At 35.0% G+C, this 18,824-nt stretch overlaps 1 protein-coding gene across 1 annotated transcript; it reads left to right on the forward strand.

Moving 5' to 3' along the window:
• The first annotated feature begins 16,240 nt into the window (after positions 1 to 16,240).
• Positions 16,241 to 17,818, forward strand: LOC120179803 (probable acyl-activating enzyme 16, chloroplastic). Its single transcript, XM_039185288.1, has 5 exons — positions 16,241 to 16,334; positions 16,474 to 16,619; positions 16,906 to 16,963; positions 17,042 to 17,189; positions 17,629 to 17,818. Exons 1-4 carry the CDS (start codon positions 16,293 to 16,295, stop codon positions 17,132 to 17,134), a joined length of 339 nt encoding a protein of 112 aa, XP_039041219.1. The 5' UTR covers positions 16,241 to 16,292; the 3' UTR covers positions 17,135 to 17,189; positions 17,629 to 17,818.
• Positions 17,819 to 18,824: the final 1,006 nt, after the last annotated feature.

Genomic DNA, 18,824 nt, shown 5'->3' on the forward strand with positions numbered 1-18,824 from the left:
TATAAAAAAAACCTTAAACTCTTCCAATCAGAAGTCATGCCGAAATTTTGTCCAAAATAGTGTACACACAGGAGAAATGAATTATGTCTTTCCTGTTAATTTATTTTACATGTTTATTTAAATTATTTAGAAAAGCATGTTTAAATTAAATAAATGTTATTATCCTTTAAACTAACTTATTTCTTTTGTGTGTTCTTTATTTTCTGTTTGCATAGCATCATACAGGATAAAAGACATTGATCCTTGTGTTAATAGTCTCATTGGAAAACCTTCATCCATGGATAAAAAGGGTTCAAGTCAAGTAATTCTAAACTCAGAAGTAAGACAGTGGGCTGAAGATTTACAAAGACAAGAAGGAGATAGTCTGCCAGATGATTATGTATCTGACTTGGCCAGTTATGCTCCATTTCATTAAAAAGAATGATATGCAAGATTTGCGAAGCATTTGGGAAAGTTGGGATTCAAACAAAAAATTGCAGTTTTATCAGACTTACGGAGATATCCCATATCTGCTCTATGTAGAAGTTGATGATGAATTACTCCGAGCCCTAGTTCAATTCTGGAATCCAGGGTACAATTGCTTCACTTTCAATAAGGAGGACTTGGTCCCTACTATTGAAGAATACACAACTTTGTTACATATCGAAGGGCTTTGGAGAATCGAATCTATTCAAAGTCAATTAAACTCAACCCTTCCGAGTTAAATTAGCAAAGATTGGGTACGAGAAGAATGGGTAGCGGCCCGTACAAAACAAAAAGGCGAAAGCGAAGGCATTGCTTGGACAACATTAGAGAACTTATTCAGAGCCATCCAGATATTAAAGTACGATTCGATTTATTTGCTGGGTATATATGGTATGGTCATCTTCCCAAAAGTATTGGGATATATTGAAGCTGCAGTGGTAGACTTGTTTGAACAGTTATCGAAGAGATTAATCCTTTTCTGCCATCCTAGCAGAGACCTTCAGATCGTTAAATGCTTGCAGAAGGCTAGGAGGTGGACGATTCTCAGGGTGTACCCAGTTGTTATATGTTTGGATCCGTAGTCATTTCTGGAGAACGGAAAAGGTTTCATACCGACGCTCAATACGGATTACTCCCCATTAAAAGAATTTCTAGAGCAGGAATGGCCGAAAGAAATTAAGAAGGATATGTGGATTAATGCCTTTAGAAATCTACAAAGCAATGACATTGTTTGGCGAGCCCCGTGGCAAATACAAAGGGAATTCCTTTACAGGTGTGGTGATTACAACTGGATAATGCTGCTCGGATTATGGGGAGGAATTGATATGCAACTGCTGGTTATAAGGCAGTATGAAGGTCGTCAATTTGTACCTGTCACTGCTGGACTACAGTCATCTGAGTTTGCATTCCACAGCAAAAATTATAAAAGAAACATCATGGAAGCCGTTACAGCTTGGAAAAACTTTTTGTATCCGAGCTAAAGCAGCAAAAGAAATGCTAACTCCTGATTATGAAGAATGGAGATTTGTCAGGAAAAATGAAAATATTCCTCTACCAGATCAAAATGAGGATATTTCTATGGATGATCGCATCAAGGTGGTTCCATCAGAGATTGAAATCCTGAGAGCTGAGTTTGAAGCAGAAAGAGATGGATGGTCGAAAGAATTAGAGCAAATGAGACAAGATAAAGCTATGTTGGGGGTTGACATTGACTTTCATTCGTCACAATGTGCAATGTTGAGAAAAGATAAAGAAAAAGGTGAGGATGAATACAGAGCCTTACAGAAAGATTACCAGAGTTATAAATCTTGAAAGGCATCAGGACCCGGCCAATTGACGGTACAGATGACTAGAGAATTGAATATCGAGAAAAGACGAGTCGAAGATTTAAAAGGAAAGAATAGCTGTCTACTCAAAAGCCTGGAAAAAGGAAAGCAAAAAATGGAAGATTTTGAGGTCGACAGACGAGAGCGAATTATAAAAACAAGGCTGAACACCGCGAGATCATGAATGAAATGCAAAGAGAAAAGGATCGAGTCAAAGATTTAGAAAGATGAAGAATGACATCTTTGTTAATTTGAAGGCGAGAGAAAAAGCATGTCAAGGGATTTGAATCTGAAATGAACCAGTTGATTGCTGAACTTGAAGTCAGAGGCCAAAAGATGGAAGAATCCAATATTGAAAAAGAAAAATGGGAGTGGAAAGAAAAATTTCAACACCAGACTTGAGGTAGAGCAGGAGGTGGCTAGCAATTGGATGCAAAGATGCAGAAACAAAGATGTTCAAATCCAGAAGCTTAATCAAGAACGCAAGAAGCACGAACAAAACTTGAAGAGGATCTGGATCAGTCTAGAAACAAAAACTCAGAGTTTAATGCTTACATCTTGCAACTTGAAGAATCATTGTTTCAAGAAAAGGTTCGTCTAGGACCTAATGATCTCAAAGAAAGTAATGAGGAAAATGCTTCACTGCGAAGACGCATTAGAGATCTTGAAAAAATTCTGCACAATTGTCAAGTCAGAATCACTGAGTTAGAGCAAACTCTTGAAGGAACAACTGAACGATGGCAAAAGTCAACTGAGTTCTATGTCGAAAGAAGTGAAGAAAGAAGCAATATGGTGTTCGAGGCCATGGTACAAATGAGCGAGGTTGCCAGATATGTTGGGGAACTAGCTGTTGAAGCCGAAATAATTGAGCATCAAGTTGATCCAGTTTCTAAGTGTGGAAAGAAGGTGTCATGGTTAATGAAGGAAATTATGAGCTTAATAGGAAAGCTATGCCTTATTGTAGTTCTGAACTATTATAAAGAAACTTTTGTACCGATGAAAGTTGTTCTATGACAGTTAACTTTTTGGGATCAATGTTTTTTTTTACATACATGCATTTTGCATACATTCATCATTCATTCCATAATTTCCGCTATGATTATTATTTTATTATTAAGTTAAAATTCATTAATTAAAAATTTGAAAAAATAATATTAAAAGATTTTTCAATCGCAGTTACTCTGGCCAAAGAGAAATACTACATCACTACGGTACTAGACAAGCCATTAAGAGAATTATGGAGGATAAAATACAGCGTATTGAGGAACAGCATCTAAAGAACAAGAAGAAATGAGAATGAAGTTGGAAAAAATTGAAGCCAGCATTGCAAATTCACAAGACAGTATGATGAAGAAGATAGAGGGTTTAAAAGGCAGGCTATCAGTGGAAAAATGCAGAAAATCCTGTATCTTTGATCAAGATCCTATGTATCCTCTAGGTTTTCCACCAGAATCAATTTATCACTCTGGTACTACCCCTATACAAATCAATGCTCGTACATCTGCATTACAAGAAGTCAAATCACATGAAGATCAACAAGTGGATCCTGCATCTTCAAGCAAAAATCCGCTTATATCAGATGTGAAAGTAGGGGATCTTAATACTAGCATTGATCCCAGATTTAAATGAGCTAAATGAAAACAAAAAGCAAATGAAGAACTGACCAGACAGATCAAGAGCTTAGAAGAACGAATGAAATCCGTGGAAATAACTGAATCATTCTATGGATTTGATGCTAGTGAGTTAAGTTTGGTTCCAGACCTAATCCTCCCTATCAAGTTCAAAGTTCCCGAATTTGATAAATATAATGGTACTACATGTCCTTCATCTCATATCACTATGTTTTGTCGAAGAATGGCAGGATATGTGAAGGACGAGAAATTGTTAATTCACTGCTTCCAGGATAGTTTGACAGGACCGGCTTTAAAATGGTATACTCAATTGACCAAAGCCAACATTAGATCCTGGAAAGATTTGGCTAAAGCATTTTTAGAGCAATACCGCCATGTGACAGACATGGTCCCTGATAGATGGACTCTCCAAACTTGGAGAAAAAGAATAATGAAACATTCAGACAGTATGCCCAGAGATGGCGTGACACTGCGGCCCAAGTTCAACCACCTTTGTCAGAAAAAGAGGCCACAGTAATGTTTGTCCATACATTGAAGGCTCCTTATTTAAACCATCTAATGGGGAATGCGACCAGAAATTTTGCAGATTTGGTCATTTCTGGAGAATTAATTGAAAATGTCTTGAAAAGTGGCAAGATTGAATCAAATGATGGGTCTAGTTCCAAAAGACCTACGTACCGGAAAAAGGAGAATGAGGTCAACAATGCCAATTCTTATAGCAAAGATTCATCGAAAAGTGTTACAATACCCAGCCAAGGGTTAAGAAAGAGGAAATAAACACTAATCGAGCAGAGTCCAGAGGATCTCGAAAAGAAAATGAAAGGTTGTCTTTTACACCTTACCAGTACCATATGCAGATCTATGATTCGCTGTTAAAAGCAGATGTTATAAGGCCCCTATCCTTTGGTTCCCATGCAACCACCATTCCCTCCTTGGTATGATACAAAGGCACACTGTATTTACCATGAAGGAATTACAGGACATTCTATTGAAAACTGTCTAGCTTTCAAAAGGGTGGTTCAAAATTTGATCAACACTGGGAAGTTGGAATTCAATACACCATCCGCATCAAGTCATCCATTGCCAAATCATGGAGATAAAAACGTGAATGCAATTCAGGAAGAACAGAAAAAAGCAAAGACTGACATTTCTGAAATTAAATCTCCATTTGTTTGGATATTTCAACAGCTTTCTTTAGCCGGTATAATTCCACAACAATTCAGGCCAAAGCAGAATGAAGGCAAGAATTATTGTGAATATCATCAGGAGAAAGGGCATAAATCCAACTATGTCCTGAGTTTAGAAACTTGGTGCAAAAATTGATGAACAATAGAGAAATAGAATTCTTTGAAGAAGAACCCGGGAAAAAAGAAAATGATGTTTGCTCATCAGAGGATTCTAAACCAAATCAAAGAATAAATGATCCTGTGATCATTAATGTGAAATCATCCACGTGATTCCGGCACCAATAAGGCCAAAAGTAGTTATTACCACTCCTCTACCATTCCATACAAAGATACCCGCAGGGTACCTTGGAATTATACTACCAATGTTTCAATGGTAGGAGGATCTGTTTCTCTAGAAAAAACAGAAGAGAAAAAACAAAGTCTGAGTACAACATCGGCATCTGAAGCAGTGAGCGAGGTCGGTTTCTTTACAAGAAGTGGGAGATGTTACTCTCCCGAAACATCCAATGCTTCAGAACAAGTGAAAGCAAAAGGAAAAGCTGTGGCAATACCTCAGAAGGTATTTGAAGATGAATCCCTTCCAGCATTCAATGAGCCTGTGACAGAAAAGCAAGCTCAAGAATTTTTGAAGTTTTTGAAACATAGTGAGTAGTGTGGTTGAACAACTACACAAACAACAGGCGAGAATTTCTATTCTTGATCTTTTGATGAATTCAGAAGCGCATAGGAATGCTTTGATGAAAATCCTCAATCAGACATTTATCCCCGAAGATATATCCCTCAATAAACTTGACAGAATTGTGGGACATATAGCCGCCGACAATTACATAACCTTCACAGATGATGAATACCAGAAGGCGGAATGGGGTCAGTAAAAGCTTTAAACATCACGACACATTGTCATGGTCATGTGTTGCCAGGAGTATTGATTGACAATGGGTCTGCCCTCAATTTGATGCCTCTAGTTACACTTCAAAGAATGCCTCTGGATCAATCACACATGAAGAGTTACCAGAATGTGGTACGAGCCTTTGATGGTACCCAAAAAGAAGTGCTTGGGAAAATGGAAATACCGTTGTTAATTGGCCCAGTCGTGTACAATATTGACTTTGTGGTGATGGACATCCACCCCACATATAATTGTCTATTAGGGAGGCCATGGATTCATTCAGCAGGAGCCGTTCCTTCTTCATTACATCAGAAATTGAAATTTGTTGTTGATGGACAACTAATATGCGTCAGTGCTGAAGAAGAAATCATTGCGTCTGTAACAAGCGATGTTCCATATATCGACACAATGATGAGGCTCTTGAATGCTCTTTCCGAGCTCTTGAATTTGTAAATACAACTTTTGTTGCAGAAGGAAGGAAAATTCCATATCCCAGATTGTCTGATTGCACCAAGATGACGGTACAACAAACTTTAGGCATCGGAGCTAAAGCTGGGAGAGGTCTAGGAAAGAATCTTCAAGGGATTTCAATTCCTATCAGTATAAAGATGAAAAAAGACCGTTTTGGGCTAGGATTTAAGCCCAATTTTCAGCAGAAGAACAAAGAGATGAAAAGAAGATGTGAAGACAGAAAGGCAAAATTGAAAGGAGGAGAAATCCTTTGGAAACACATGTCTTTCCCACAGTTGAAAACCATATTCAGATCAGGGGAACAATTAATGTGGAACAGCAGCTTGTTGAAGCCTTTAAAGAAGAGAAGTTGACAAAAGATCGAGACATAGTTGAAGAAGCTATGAATGGATTATTTATCAACATGATCATGAATGACAACAAGACTGGCAAGTACTTGGATAGGATTCGACCATGTCTTCCTGGAGAAACACTCACCAACTGGACCGCTGAAGATCTTCCTATAGTTTTTAATATTAATGCAGAGTAATATTCAGAACTAATCTTTATGTTTAGCTCAAAAAATATGAAAACTTTTTGTTATTTTGTAAAGGAAATTATGTTAAATATAAGAAATTTTCTTTAAAATTTCATTATGGCAATCATTCTTTACATTTTCTTACATTTTTACATTTATTTTCATAAATTTACTATATTCTTTCGGAAATGTTCCGACTTAAATTTGCAGGTGTCACAGTGTTAATAGCATGTGTATTCCTAAATTTAATCCAGTGATAAATTTAGAGCATCCTATATGTCTGGAAGAAATCAATGGTTGTGAGGATGAATTGGAATGTGATGTTCCTACTGAATTATTAAGATTGGTAGAAAAAGAAGACAAACAAATTCTACCCCACAAGGAAGAGGTTGAGACTGTGAATTTGGGAACAGATGAAGAAATAAAAGAGGTGAAAATTGGTACCACTCTGACAATCCAGATAAAACAAGAATTGATAAATCTCCTTCAAGAGTTCAAAGATATATTTGCCTGGTCTTATCAAGATATGCCTGGTTTGAGCACAGATATAGTGATACACAAGCTTCCAATCAATCCGAAATATAAACCAATCCAACAAAAGCTCAGAAGAATGAGGCCAGAAATGTTGTTACAAATCAAAGAAGAAGTGATGAAACAAATCAATGCAGGTTTCCTACAGGCATCTAAATACCCAGAATGGGTAGCCAACATTGTTCCCGTACCAAAGAAAATGGAAAAGTTCGAATGTGCGTGGATTACAGAGATCTCAACAAAGCTAGTCCAAAAGATAGTTTTCCATTACCCCACATAGACACATTGGTGGACAATACTGCAGGGCATGCATGGTTTTCATTTATGGATGGATTTTCAGGATATAATCAGATAAAAATGAATCCTGAAGACATGGAAAAAACGACATTTATAACCATGTGGGGCACATTCTGTTATAAAGTGATGCCATTTGGATTGAAAAATGCAGGGGCAACATATCAAAGAGCTATGGTAACTTTGTTTCATGACATGATGCACAAAGAAATTGAAGTATATGTAGATGACATGATTGCCAAATCCCGAACTGAAGAAGACATATTCAAAATCTGAGAAAGCTTTTCCAGAGGTTGAGGAGATATCAATTAAAGCTTAACCCTGCTAAATGCACTTTTGGGGTAACTTCCGGAAAACTTTTGGGATTTGTGGTCAGCAAAAAAGGAATCGAGATTGATCCAGATAAAGTAAAAGCAATTCAAGATCTTCCACCCCCAATACAAAAAAGAAGTTCGAGGCTTTTTGGGAAGATTAAATTATATATCTCGGTTCATTTCTCAATTAACTGACAAATGTGATCCAGTGTTCAAATTACTTCAAAAGAATAATCCTGAAGTCTGGAATGAAGAATGTCAGGAAACTTTGGATATTATTAAGAAATATTTATCCAATGCCCCCATTTTAGTATCACCGATGCCTGATAGACCATTAATTCTCTATTTGACGGTCTTCGAAAATTCGATGGGATGTGTACTAGGACAGCATGATGAATCAGGAAGGAAAGAAAAAGCTATTTATTATCTGAGCAAGAAATTTACTGATTGTGAAGTTCGATATCCACCAATACAAAAATTATGTTGTGCTTTGGTGTGGACTACTCGAAGACTCAGACAATATATGTTATACCATACTACTTGGTTGATATCAAAACTTGATCCTTTAAAATTCTTAATGGAATCACCAGCTTTGACAGGCAGAATGGCTAGATGGCAGATGTTATTATCTGAGTTTGATATTATCTATGTCAACCAAAAAGCGATAAAAGGAAGTGTCATAGCTGATTTTCTCGCCAGTCGTGTATCAAACGATTATCAGCCTTTGAACTTCAATTTTCCCGATGAAGATTTGTTGTGCATATCCATGAATGAAGAAGTCAGAATAAATGATGAATTTGCAACTTGGAAGCTTTATTTTGATGGAGCATCTAATGCTTTGGGACGAGGAATCGGGGCAGTGTTGATTTCTCCAGAAAATTTTATTATCCCTTTACAAGCAGACTGGAGTTCTTTTGTACCAATAATATGGCGGAATATGAAGCTTGTGTCATGGGGTTAAAAGCAGCTATAGAAAGAAAAATCAAATTTCTCAAGATATATGGAGATTCATCGTTAGTGGTGTATCAATTACGAGGAGAATGGGAAACGAAAGATCCCAAATTATTGGAATACCGAAATTTTACACTCGAATTAGTGAAAGAATTTGAGAGAGTTACCTTCAATTATCTCCCTCGGAAGAAATCAAATGGCAGACGCTTTGGCTACATTAGCTGCAATGTTTCAAGCAACTAAGAAAGTTGATATGATGCCAATCAAGATGCAAGTATATGAAATTCCTGCACATTGTTATAGTGTGGAAGAAGAGGTAGATGGTAAACCATGGTATCATGATATTCTGCAATATATCAAAAATCAAAGTTATCCACCAAATGCATCAGAAATTGATAAAAGAACCTTGAGAAGAATGGCTGCTGGATATTTTCTTGATGGAGAGATTATGTATAGAAGAAGCAGTGATCAAATGCTATTGAGATGTTTAAATACCAGCGAAGCTCGAAACGTCATTGAAGAAGTACACAGTGGAATATGTGGAACACATGCAAATGGTCTTTCCATGGCCAGAAAAATAATGAGATATGGATACTATTGGGCTACCATGTACACAGATTGCATTGATTATGCAAGGAAATGTCATAAATGCCAGATATATGCAGACAAGATTCATGTACCCCCATCTCCTTTACATGTAATGACAGCACCCTGGCCATTTTCTATGTGGGGAATAGATGTCATTGGGGCAATCACACCAAAAGCATCAAATGGACATTGCTTCATCCTTGTGGCAATTGATTATTTTACTAAATGGGTTGAAGCTGCTTCATATACCAATATTAAGAGATCCACAGTCTGCAAGTTCATAAAGAAAGAGATAGTTTGCCGGTATGGTCTACCAGAAAGGATCATTACAGATAATGCTCTGAACCTGAACAACAAAATGATGACCAAACTTTGTGCACATTTAAGATCAAACATGCAAATTCAGTAGCATATCGTCCAAAGATGAATGGGGCAGTTGAAGCAGCAAATAAAAACATCAAGAGAATCATTACAAAGACTACTGAAACCTACAAAGATTGGCACGAGAAGTTACCTTTGCTCTATATGCATACCGAACTACTGTTCGAACATCTACTGGGGCAACACCGTTTTCTTTAGTCTACGGAATGGAAGCAGTCTTACCAATTGAAGTTGAGATTCCATCGCTTCGAATATTGAGAGAAATAAAATTGGATGAATCTGAATGGATCCAAGCTAGATTTGATCAATTGAACCTTATTGAGGAGAAAAGATTGAAAGCTATTTGCCATGGACAGATGTATCAGAAACGGATGATGAAGTCTCATGACAAAAAAGTACATCCAAGAGAATTCCAAGAGGGTGATCTAGTACTAAAAAAGATCTTGCCTATACATAAAGATTTCCGTGGGAAATGGATGCCTAATTGGGAAGGACCATACGTTGTGAAAAAGGCCTTTTCCGGAGGAGCGTTGATCTTGGCAGAAATGGATGGAAAAATTCTGAAAATCCAATAAACTCGGATTCTGTCAAGAAATATTATGCTTGAAAAAAAAAAAAAAAAAAAAAAAAAGAAGAAGAAAAAGAAAAAAGGGGTCAAGGTGAAAACCCGCAAAGGGCATCTTGTAACCAAAGGAAGGATTTGAGTTGAAAACCTGAAAAGGCGGCTCAAATGCAGATTGATATTAGGCATCTGGCAATTGAACTCTCTTAAGATTTTGATGGTTTGGAAGAAGATTCACATCTACAAGCATTTTGACAACGATTGAGATCTTCCAGACAAAGGCTTACATCATTACTCTAAGTTGTATCAACTGGATTAATTTAGAAATACTTATGCTCATAATTTGTTGAGACATTTGAATTTTATTATTATTATGTTTGCCAGAACTTTGAATACAATTTTATCTATTTCAAGTTCAATTTATTTGAGATTTAATTTATTTTTGGAAATTCAATTTATTCTTTTCTATTGAATTAACATAATTTTGAGATAAATTAAAGATTTCTGAATATCACTTTATGTTAATACTTTTAAATACATGGAATACAAAATAGGCAAATCATCACTAGCTTAAAGTCATGAACATCAAGATTGTTACAAGTGGTGATACCGACAACAAGGTCGAATCCGCCAAATACTCATCAATTATTCCAACCGATCACCATTCAGTTCTTGCACATCTGTTTGAAAAATATACTAAGACAATAAAAGTCAACCTTTGAAGCATTGATTCCAACAAAAAGAAACAAGACATTGATATCAATGGGAAACATGTTTCTATACAGATCCTTGTATATGGTTTTTAAGGAAACCTAGAAGCATTTCCACCTCATCAGGTTCAAGTGGAGTAACTGTACTCCTTCTAACCTATACTAGATTCCATCTTCAGTACTCATCAAGAACATACTTTTGGACACTTGAAGGTGGCTCATTGTCATAGGCTTCAGAAGCCTTACAGACCCTTTCTGTCAATTCGGCACTTCCTGAACATGTTTATAAACAATTCAACCTTTTATATGTGCTCAATAGCATCTTCTGGAAGTGTTCTTTGAGTTATCTGATCTGATTGGACAGAACATAGCATCTTCTGGAAGTGTTCTTTGAGTTATCTGATCTGGTTGAACAGAACATAGCATCTTCTGGAAGTGTTCTTTGAGTTATCTGATCTGGTTGGACAGAACATAGCATCTTCTGGAAGTGTTTCTTTGAGTTATCTGATCTGATTGGACAGAACATAGCATCTTCTGGAAGTGTTCTTTGAGTTATCTGATCTGGTTGGACAGAACATAGCATCTTCTGGAAGTGTTCTTGAGTTATCTGATCTGGTTGAACAGAACATAGCATCTTCTGGAAGTGTTCTTTGAGTTATCTGATCTGGTTGGACAGAACATAGCATCTTCTGGAAGTGTTCTTTGAGTTATCTGATCTGATTGGACAGAACATAGCATCTTCTGGAAGTGTTCTTTGAGTTATCTGATCTGATTGGACAGAACATAGCATCTTCTGGAAGTGTTCTTTGAATTATCTGATCTGGTTGAAGAACATAGCATCTTCTGGAAGTGTTCTTTGAGTTATCTGATCTGGTTGGACAGAACATAGCATCTTCTGGAAGTGTTCTTTGAGTTATCTGATCTGGTTGGACAGAACATAGCATCTTCTGGAAGTGTTCTTTAAGTTATCTGATCTGATGGGACAGAACATAGCATCTTCTGGAAGTGTTCTTTGAGTTATTTGATCCGAAGAAGTGCATCAGCAGCCTTAGTCATTTGAGCAGCACAAATAAAATTTATCAATTTTACAATTGATGAGTTTGGACCATATTTCTACATGGCTATTGACGCTTCAGCCTTTGAGAATCCATTTTGTCAAGTATAACAGTTTATTCTCCTCATCAGAATCAGAAGTCAAGATTTTTTGGTATTAGAAGAATTATCGATATCTGTGAAATCATCTTGAAAAGCCATTTCATAATCAGATGAGCTGTTATCATAATCAACATGTTGCTTGAATGCAAGCTTTTCAAGAGCCTACACAATTGAGTTTTATTCTCAAGAAATTTTTATGACATTATATCTACCTCTACATTTGTCAAAGAGGATAGATTCTCTAATTTGAAGAAGAAAGATTTATTGGGTTTCTATAACTGAAGAAATATTCAGTTCACCAATCTGAAATCAAATAACTTAACATTCATGCATCATATTTTAGGTGTTTACAAAATAGGTGCATTTTCATTCATTTTATTCTTGTTGAATTTTTAACAGGAATTTCAAAGATTTTAAAAAGATTCAAATTCATCATTTGATGGATCATCATTACCAGAGAAAGTTCATAATGAGAAGAACTCATCTGAAGAAGGAAGAAGAAGTTCATAATGAGAAGAATTTGTTCAACCTTTTGCTTGAATTCATCACTTGATGGATCAACATTTCCAGAGAAAGTTCATAATGAGAAGAACTCATCTGAAGAAGGAAGAAGAAGTTCATAATGAGAAGAATTTGTTCAACCTTTTACCTGAACCCATCATTTGGTGGATCATCTTTTCCAGAGAAAGTTCATAATGAGAAGAACTCATCTGAAGAAGGAAGAAGAAGTTCATAATGAGAAGAACTTGTTCAACCTTTTGCTTGAATCCATCATTTGGTGGATCAACATTTCCAGAGAAAGTTCATAATGAGAAGAACTCATCTGAAGAAGGAAGAAGAAGTTCATAATGAGAAGAATTTGTTCAACCTTTTACCTGAACCCATCATTGGTGGATCATCTTTTCCAGAGAAAGTTCATAATGAGAAGAACTCATCTGAAGAAGGAAGAAGAAGTTCATAATGAGAAGAACTTGTTCAACCTTTTGCTTGAATCCATCATTTGGTGGATCATCTTTTCCAGAGAAAGTTCATAATGAGAAGAACTCATCTGAAGAAGGAAGAAGAAGTTCATAATGAGAAGAATTTGTTCAACCTTTTACCTGAACCCATCATTTGGTGGATCATCTTTTCCAGAGAAAGTTCATAATGAGAAGAACTCATCTGAAGAAGGAAGAAGAAGTTCATAATGAGAAGAACTTGTTCAACCTTTTGTTTGAATCCATCATTTGGTGGATCATCTTTTCCAGAGAAAGTTCATAATGAGAAGAACTCATCTGAAGAAGGAAGAAGAAGTTCATAATGAGAAGAATTTGTTCAACCTTTTACCTGAACCCATCATTTGGTGGATTATCTTTTCCAGAAAAAGTTCATAATGAGAAGAACTCATCTGAAGAAGGAAGAAGAAGTTCATAATGAGAAGAATTTGTTCAACCTTTTACCTGAATCCATCATTTGGTGGATCATATTTTCCAGAGAAAGTTCATAGAAGAACTCATCTGAAGAAGGAAGAAGAAGTTCATAATGAGAAGAACTTGTTCAACTTTTTTGTTTAAATTCATCATTTGATGGATCAACATGGCCAAAGAAAGTTCATGAATGAGAAGAACTCATCTGAAGAAGGAAGAAGAAGTTCATAATGAGAAGAGCTTGTTCAACCTTTGTTTGATATCATCTGAAGAAAGAAGAGAAAGTTCATAATGAGAAGAACTCATCAAGAGTTTATTCAACCTTTTGAATGACTCTATCACAGAAAGGAGGTCATCATCATCCCCAGCAGAGAGTTCATAATAAGAAGAACTTATTTGGAGAAAAAGAAGAATTTAGTCAATATCTCCATCATGATCAAAGTAAAGTCAAATGGATAAAAATTTATTATCTTTTATCTTTGCCCTATTCTTGTTAACACAAGATGAGCAAAGAGGGGCAGCTGAAGATACTAAATTTTTATCCATATTATTATTATTATTATTATTATTATTATTATTATTATTATTATTATTATTATTATTATTATTATTATTATTATTATTATTATTATTATTATTATTATTATTATTATTATTATTATTATTATTATAATATTATTAATATTATTATTATTTTTTATTAAATATATTAAATACAAACCAGTTACAATTAAACCGGCTCAGTTACAAACCAACTGAAACCGGTCCAAATCCAACCGGAAACCCTAAATATTTGGGTTTCCAGTTAGGGTTCCCTAACCCTAATCTAGCCAGCCGCCAGCCGCCATCTTCAATCTCAACCGTTGGATCTGGTTTGATCCAACGGTCCATCATTTGCCAGAGGAAACCCTAGGGTATCTATACCCTAGGGACACGTCCACCGCCGCCGCTGCTGCTTCCAGAAGCCCTCACCGCCTCCGCCGCTGCCACGTCCCGAATGATGCTTCCAGAAGATCAACGCCGGCCGTCCACGCTAAGGCTACGGGGTGAGTCACCACTGGTAGTCCGGTGACTCACCGAAGCCCCCTCTTCGGACCAGTCCGATGACCGCACCGGTGGTGGCTATAAAGCCACCACCCACCTGCGAAACAAAAAAAAGGAGGAACCGAGACAGCCAACAACAGAAAAAAAAACAGAGGATACAACAAACAACGAATAGCAACCACAGCAGTAAACCAAAGGAAAAGAGAAGAAGAAGACTTACCCTTGAAGCCTTTGTAGCCCTCGGAAGCCAACGTTGCCAAACCGCCGTTTAAGAAGGTAGAACCCTTCGGTTTTGTTTAGATTTACTCCGATTAGGAGTCTTTTAGAGAAAACAAAGACCGGAATCGGTCTTAGGGCATTTAGATCTACAATTGGGGGTGTTTTTGGTGAATTCCGACCACCGTTACGGTGGCCGGCGGCGGTGGCCGGCGGCGGAGTACGGTGGCCTAAGGCTGCCGGTTTCCCTCCGGTGAGGGAAACCTAGAGAGAAGGCAGAGAGTTTGAAACTCTCTCGGTTTAGAGAGAGAGAAGGAAATGAGGAATGAAATGGTTGGCCCTTCGGGCCAGCCGATATTGGACATTTATAGTCCTTCCCGAACGACGTCGTTTCCGGGAAGGACTATGCGCGTAATTACAAAATAGTTAAATCCCTTCCGCAGTCCTTAGTATTTGTAAACTTTACATTTTAGTCACTAAATTGAATTTTTAATATTTTTTAGTTCAGTCTTCGAATTTTAAATTTATTCATTTTAGTCCTTTTTATTAAAATAATATATTTAGGATAAATAACAGATTTAATCCTTAAATTTTAATAAATAATATTTTAATCCCTAGCTTATATTTTTAATTTATTTGAATCTAATATCCGAATTTTAGATAATTTTATTTTAATCACTAAATAAATAAAAATAAAAAAAATAATAATATTTAATCCCTATAGTTTTGATTAGTTATGAATTAGATTTTTTAATTTTATTTTTATTGCAATTTAGTCATTTATTTTATATGTTTTAATTTATTTTATTGTTTTTAAATATATTGTTTAATAGAATTATTCTTTTATTATATGTTAAATATTTTGATATATATTCATAATATATATAATAAATATTAACTTTTAAATATTTATTTTAATATCGAAGAAAAGGACAGTCTTAATACAACTGGATGTCCTATTCTGATATTTAAAATTAAACAATATTATTTAAATTAATATTTATCAATATCAAAGAAAAAGAGCTGTCTTAAAGTACCTAGAAGTTCTTTTCGGATATTTTTAAATAAAAATATTTTTTATAATTTTGAAATAATAGAATTATAAATTAATATATTTTTGAATTTTTAAATTTTTAATACTAGAGACAATTTATAATTAAAAAGTACCAATTTTGGGCGTTGTAGGGGTGCTAATCCTTCCCTAAACGTAACCGACCACGAACCCCTTTTTATTATTAAAAAGAACAAATTTTTGGTTATAAAACGCAGATCAGTTCATTTTTTAATTGATGTTTTCTAAAACTCTTTTAAAAAATAATTTTTAGGTATTTGACCTACCTGATCCAAAAGGTCGATGGCGACTCACAAATTATTTTCAAAATTATTTATTAACATTAATTTCCCCACCAAAATTTAATATTTCGTGCCCGGACGAAAAAACGGTCACGACACTCGTGATAAGAACATTGCCAGATGAAGTTTACCAAGTTGAACTCTAATGTTGTGACTGTACTTTGAAGTCTTTTCCTTCTTTGAACTCCGTTAAACACTCACTTTTTCGCCATACTTCCCCTTTATTAACTAAAAGATTTGTTTTTTTTTTTTTTGAGAAAATAGGTGAAAATGTTGAACCTTTAGAGATTGAAGAAGCTGCCATGAGAAGTAGTCTTATTCAACAGATTGTCGTCATAGGCCAGGCAAGTTGAACACCTTTCTTTCTACAAAGTTTGCTCGTGGTTTTGTATGTAATTTTCTTTTTTATTTAGGTACATGTAGCATTTCAATATTTTGACTCAATTTATAACTTCTCGTTGTTGATGGACATCTTCCATTCAGGATCAACGACGCCTTGGAGCTATCGTTGTCCCGAACAAAGATGAGGTACTCCAATCAGCGAAAAATTCCTCCATTGTAGATCCAGATGCAGTAGATATTGGCAGGGATAAAATGACAAGCCTTCTATACGAAGAATTAAGCAAATGGTAACACTTGCAAATTCGACTTTATTATTAATTTAGTAAGAATTTAAGAGCCTCTAATGTTATTTTCTCCTCTCTTTTGTCCTGTTCGATAGGACTGTGTGTCCAACATGGCATTTTCAATCTTTTATAAGTTTTTTCGTATATTTAGAGGAAAATATCTGTGATGAGCCCCCACAGAGATATGGATTCCATTATTACCGATGCAACTCACCCCCTCAGAGAAAATTGTCTATTTTATCAGGTTCGGAGTGGAAAGGTGGTGTCTGACATGACTCTCTCTATGCAGGACCTCGGAGTGTACATTTCAAGTCGGACCGATCCTTGTCGTGGATGAACCTTTTACAGTAAGACTTACATGCTGGCAATTTGTGCTTGATCTGCAATTCTGGATATATTAAGTATGAACTCGAACTTTGTCGCAGATTGATAGTGGCTTAATGACCCCAACTATGAAAATCCGAAGAGACCGAGTTGTTTTGCAATACGAGGAGGAAATAGCCAATTTGTTCAAGTAAATTCCCTTTGACAAAATATGACGATTACACTTGAAGACTGCAATGACCCTTATTTGTAAGTTACCAAAACAATTTTGCTTCTTTACGAAACTGCAATATTCATCGTATTTTAATGTTACTTTGATTCTTCAACCTTTTTTTTTGAAGTATCCTTATCCAGAAATCATACACACCCGCGCACGTAGGTTAGTACCCACTTACACATTGTAAAACTCTTTTAGTTTCGTACAGATTTAGGACTGTTGGATGAGGGAAAATAGATGGCTGAGATTAACTCCTTTTTTTCCAACGGTCCTAAATATGTGTAAAACTAAAATGTTTTACGCCATGTAATCGGATCCTATCTCATGTATGTATATATATCTAGATATGGGTTATAGTAATATGACCCTTCAATTATATGGAAATATTTATCTGTGTTGGATGTGTATCCATGTGACACTAGATTGCATTTACTTGGATTTTGTTGGTTTAATACATTTTGGTATTTTTAGGTGGAGGATTGCATGTCATGGGAACAAAATTGATACAAAGGAACACTAAAGATAAAATGAGAGATTGATGGTTTGGGTTTAGTACTATTTGTGATGTTTAGTTGAGCCATATGATTGGTGGAAAAACTCTTTAAACGTTACTTTGTACCTTGGTGGATGGGTTCATTGAGATGATATTTGATAGAAAAAAGACGATGTAGTTCATGTATTATTTCTGTGAACTGCGACAAGAATAATATGTTGAATGATAAATAATTTATATATATATATATATATATATATATATATATATATATATATATATATTTATGATGCCGTTACTTCGATTGATATACTTAAGATATTCGAGTGGATTTAAGCATAATAGTCTTTCACTTTAGGGGTTGAAGTTGGCTTGATATTGTAATTTGTAAGAGAGAGATATTGATAATATTTAGTATAAAATAAAATAATTAATAAATTTATGAATCGTTTTATATTAAAATAACTTTATATTTTAAAATTTGAAAATGCTATGATGTCAGAACTAATTGTAATATATTTTTGTCAATAAATATGATAGGTTCAAATAACTAATTTATCGCTCTAAAAAGTTAATCTATAAAATTTTAAATAAAAATCATAATATATAATTGTGACACACATATAATAGTTTAATTGAGCAAACACATTTGATCGGTTGGTTAAATTATTCATCTTTATTCCTTTGTATTTTCTTATATTATGGGTTCTAGATCATTAGATACGACCCTTTCTTCTCTTGTAGTTCTCTTCTCCTCTCCCCTAGGCAAGATTAGAATTAAAATTTCTTAAAAAAATAGTTTAATTAATGTTTATGTCATATAGATCCATTCATGAGTTACTGACTAATTAAAATAATTTTTTAAAGAGAAAAATTAATTAAAATAATTAACATAAATAATAATGTGTAAACTTTATTCAAATATAAAATAATTAATTTTATATAAATAATATGAATAGATATTTTTCATATACAAATTTTCAAGTTATTTATGAATATAATTATGATTAGTCAATTCTCATATCGAAACATGCCTAAATTCTTCTGATAGAAGGTGAAATAAATTCATTTTTACAAAGAAAAGCTCAGCATAGGAATTCTCGATGAACGTGATATTATTCTGTCTTTTTATTAGGGAGGAGGGGAAGATCTTCTGATATTCATAATAACATAA

The sequence above is a fragment of the Hibiscus syriacus genome, unplaced genomic scaffold (genome assembly GCF_006381635.1).
Source record: "Hibiscus syriacus cultivar Baekdansim isolate YM2019G1 unplaced genomic scaffold, ASM638163v2 tig00112455_pilon, whole genome shotgun sequence".
In the NCBI taxonomy this organism is placed as follows: Eukaryota; Viridiplantae; Streptophyta; class Magnoliopsida; order Malvales; family Malvaceae; genus Hibiscus; species Hibiscus syriacus.

Excerpts from the sequence above, each read along its gene's own strand:
- LOC120179803 (XM_039185288.1), top strand. The coding sequence starts at position 16,293 with ATGAGAAGTAGTCTTATTCAACAGATTGTCGTCATAGGCCAG. Across the intron at positions 16,335-16,473 it reads AGATTGTCGTCATAGGCCAG|GATCAACGACGCCTTGGAGC; the intron begins GCAAGTTGAACA and ends TCTTCCATTCAG. Across the intron at positions 16,964-17,041 it reads TCGTGGATGAACCTTTTACA|ATTGATAGTGGCTTAATGAC; the intron begins GTAAGACTTACA and ends ACTTTGTCGCAG.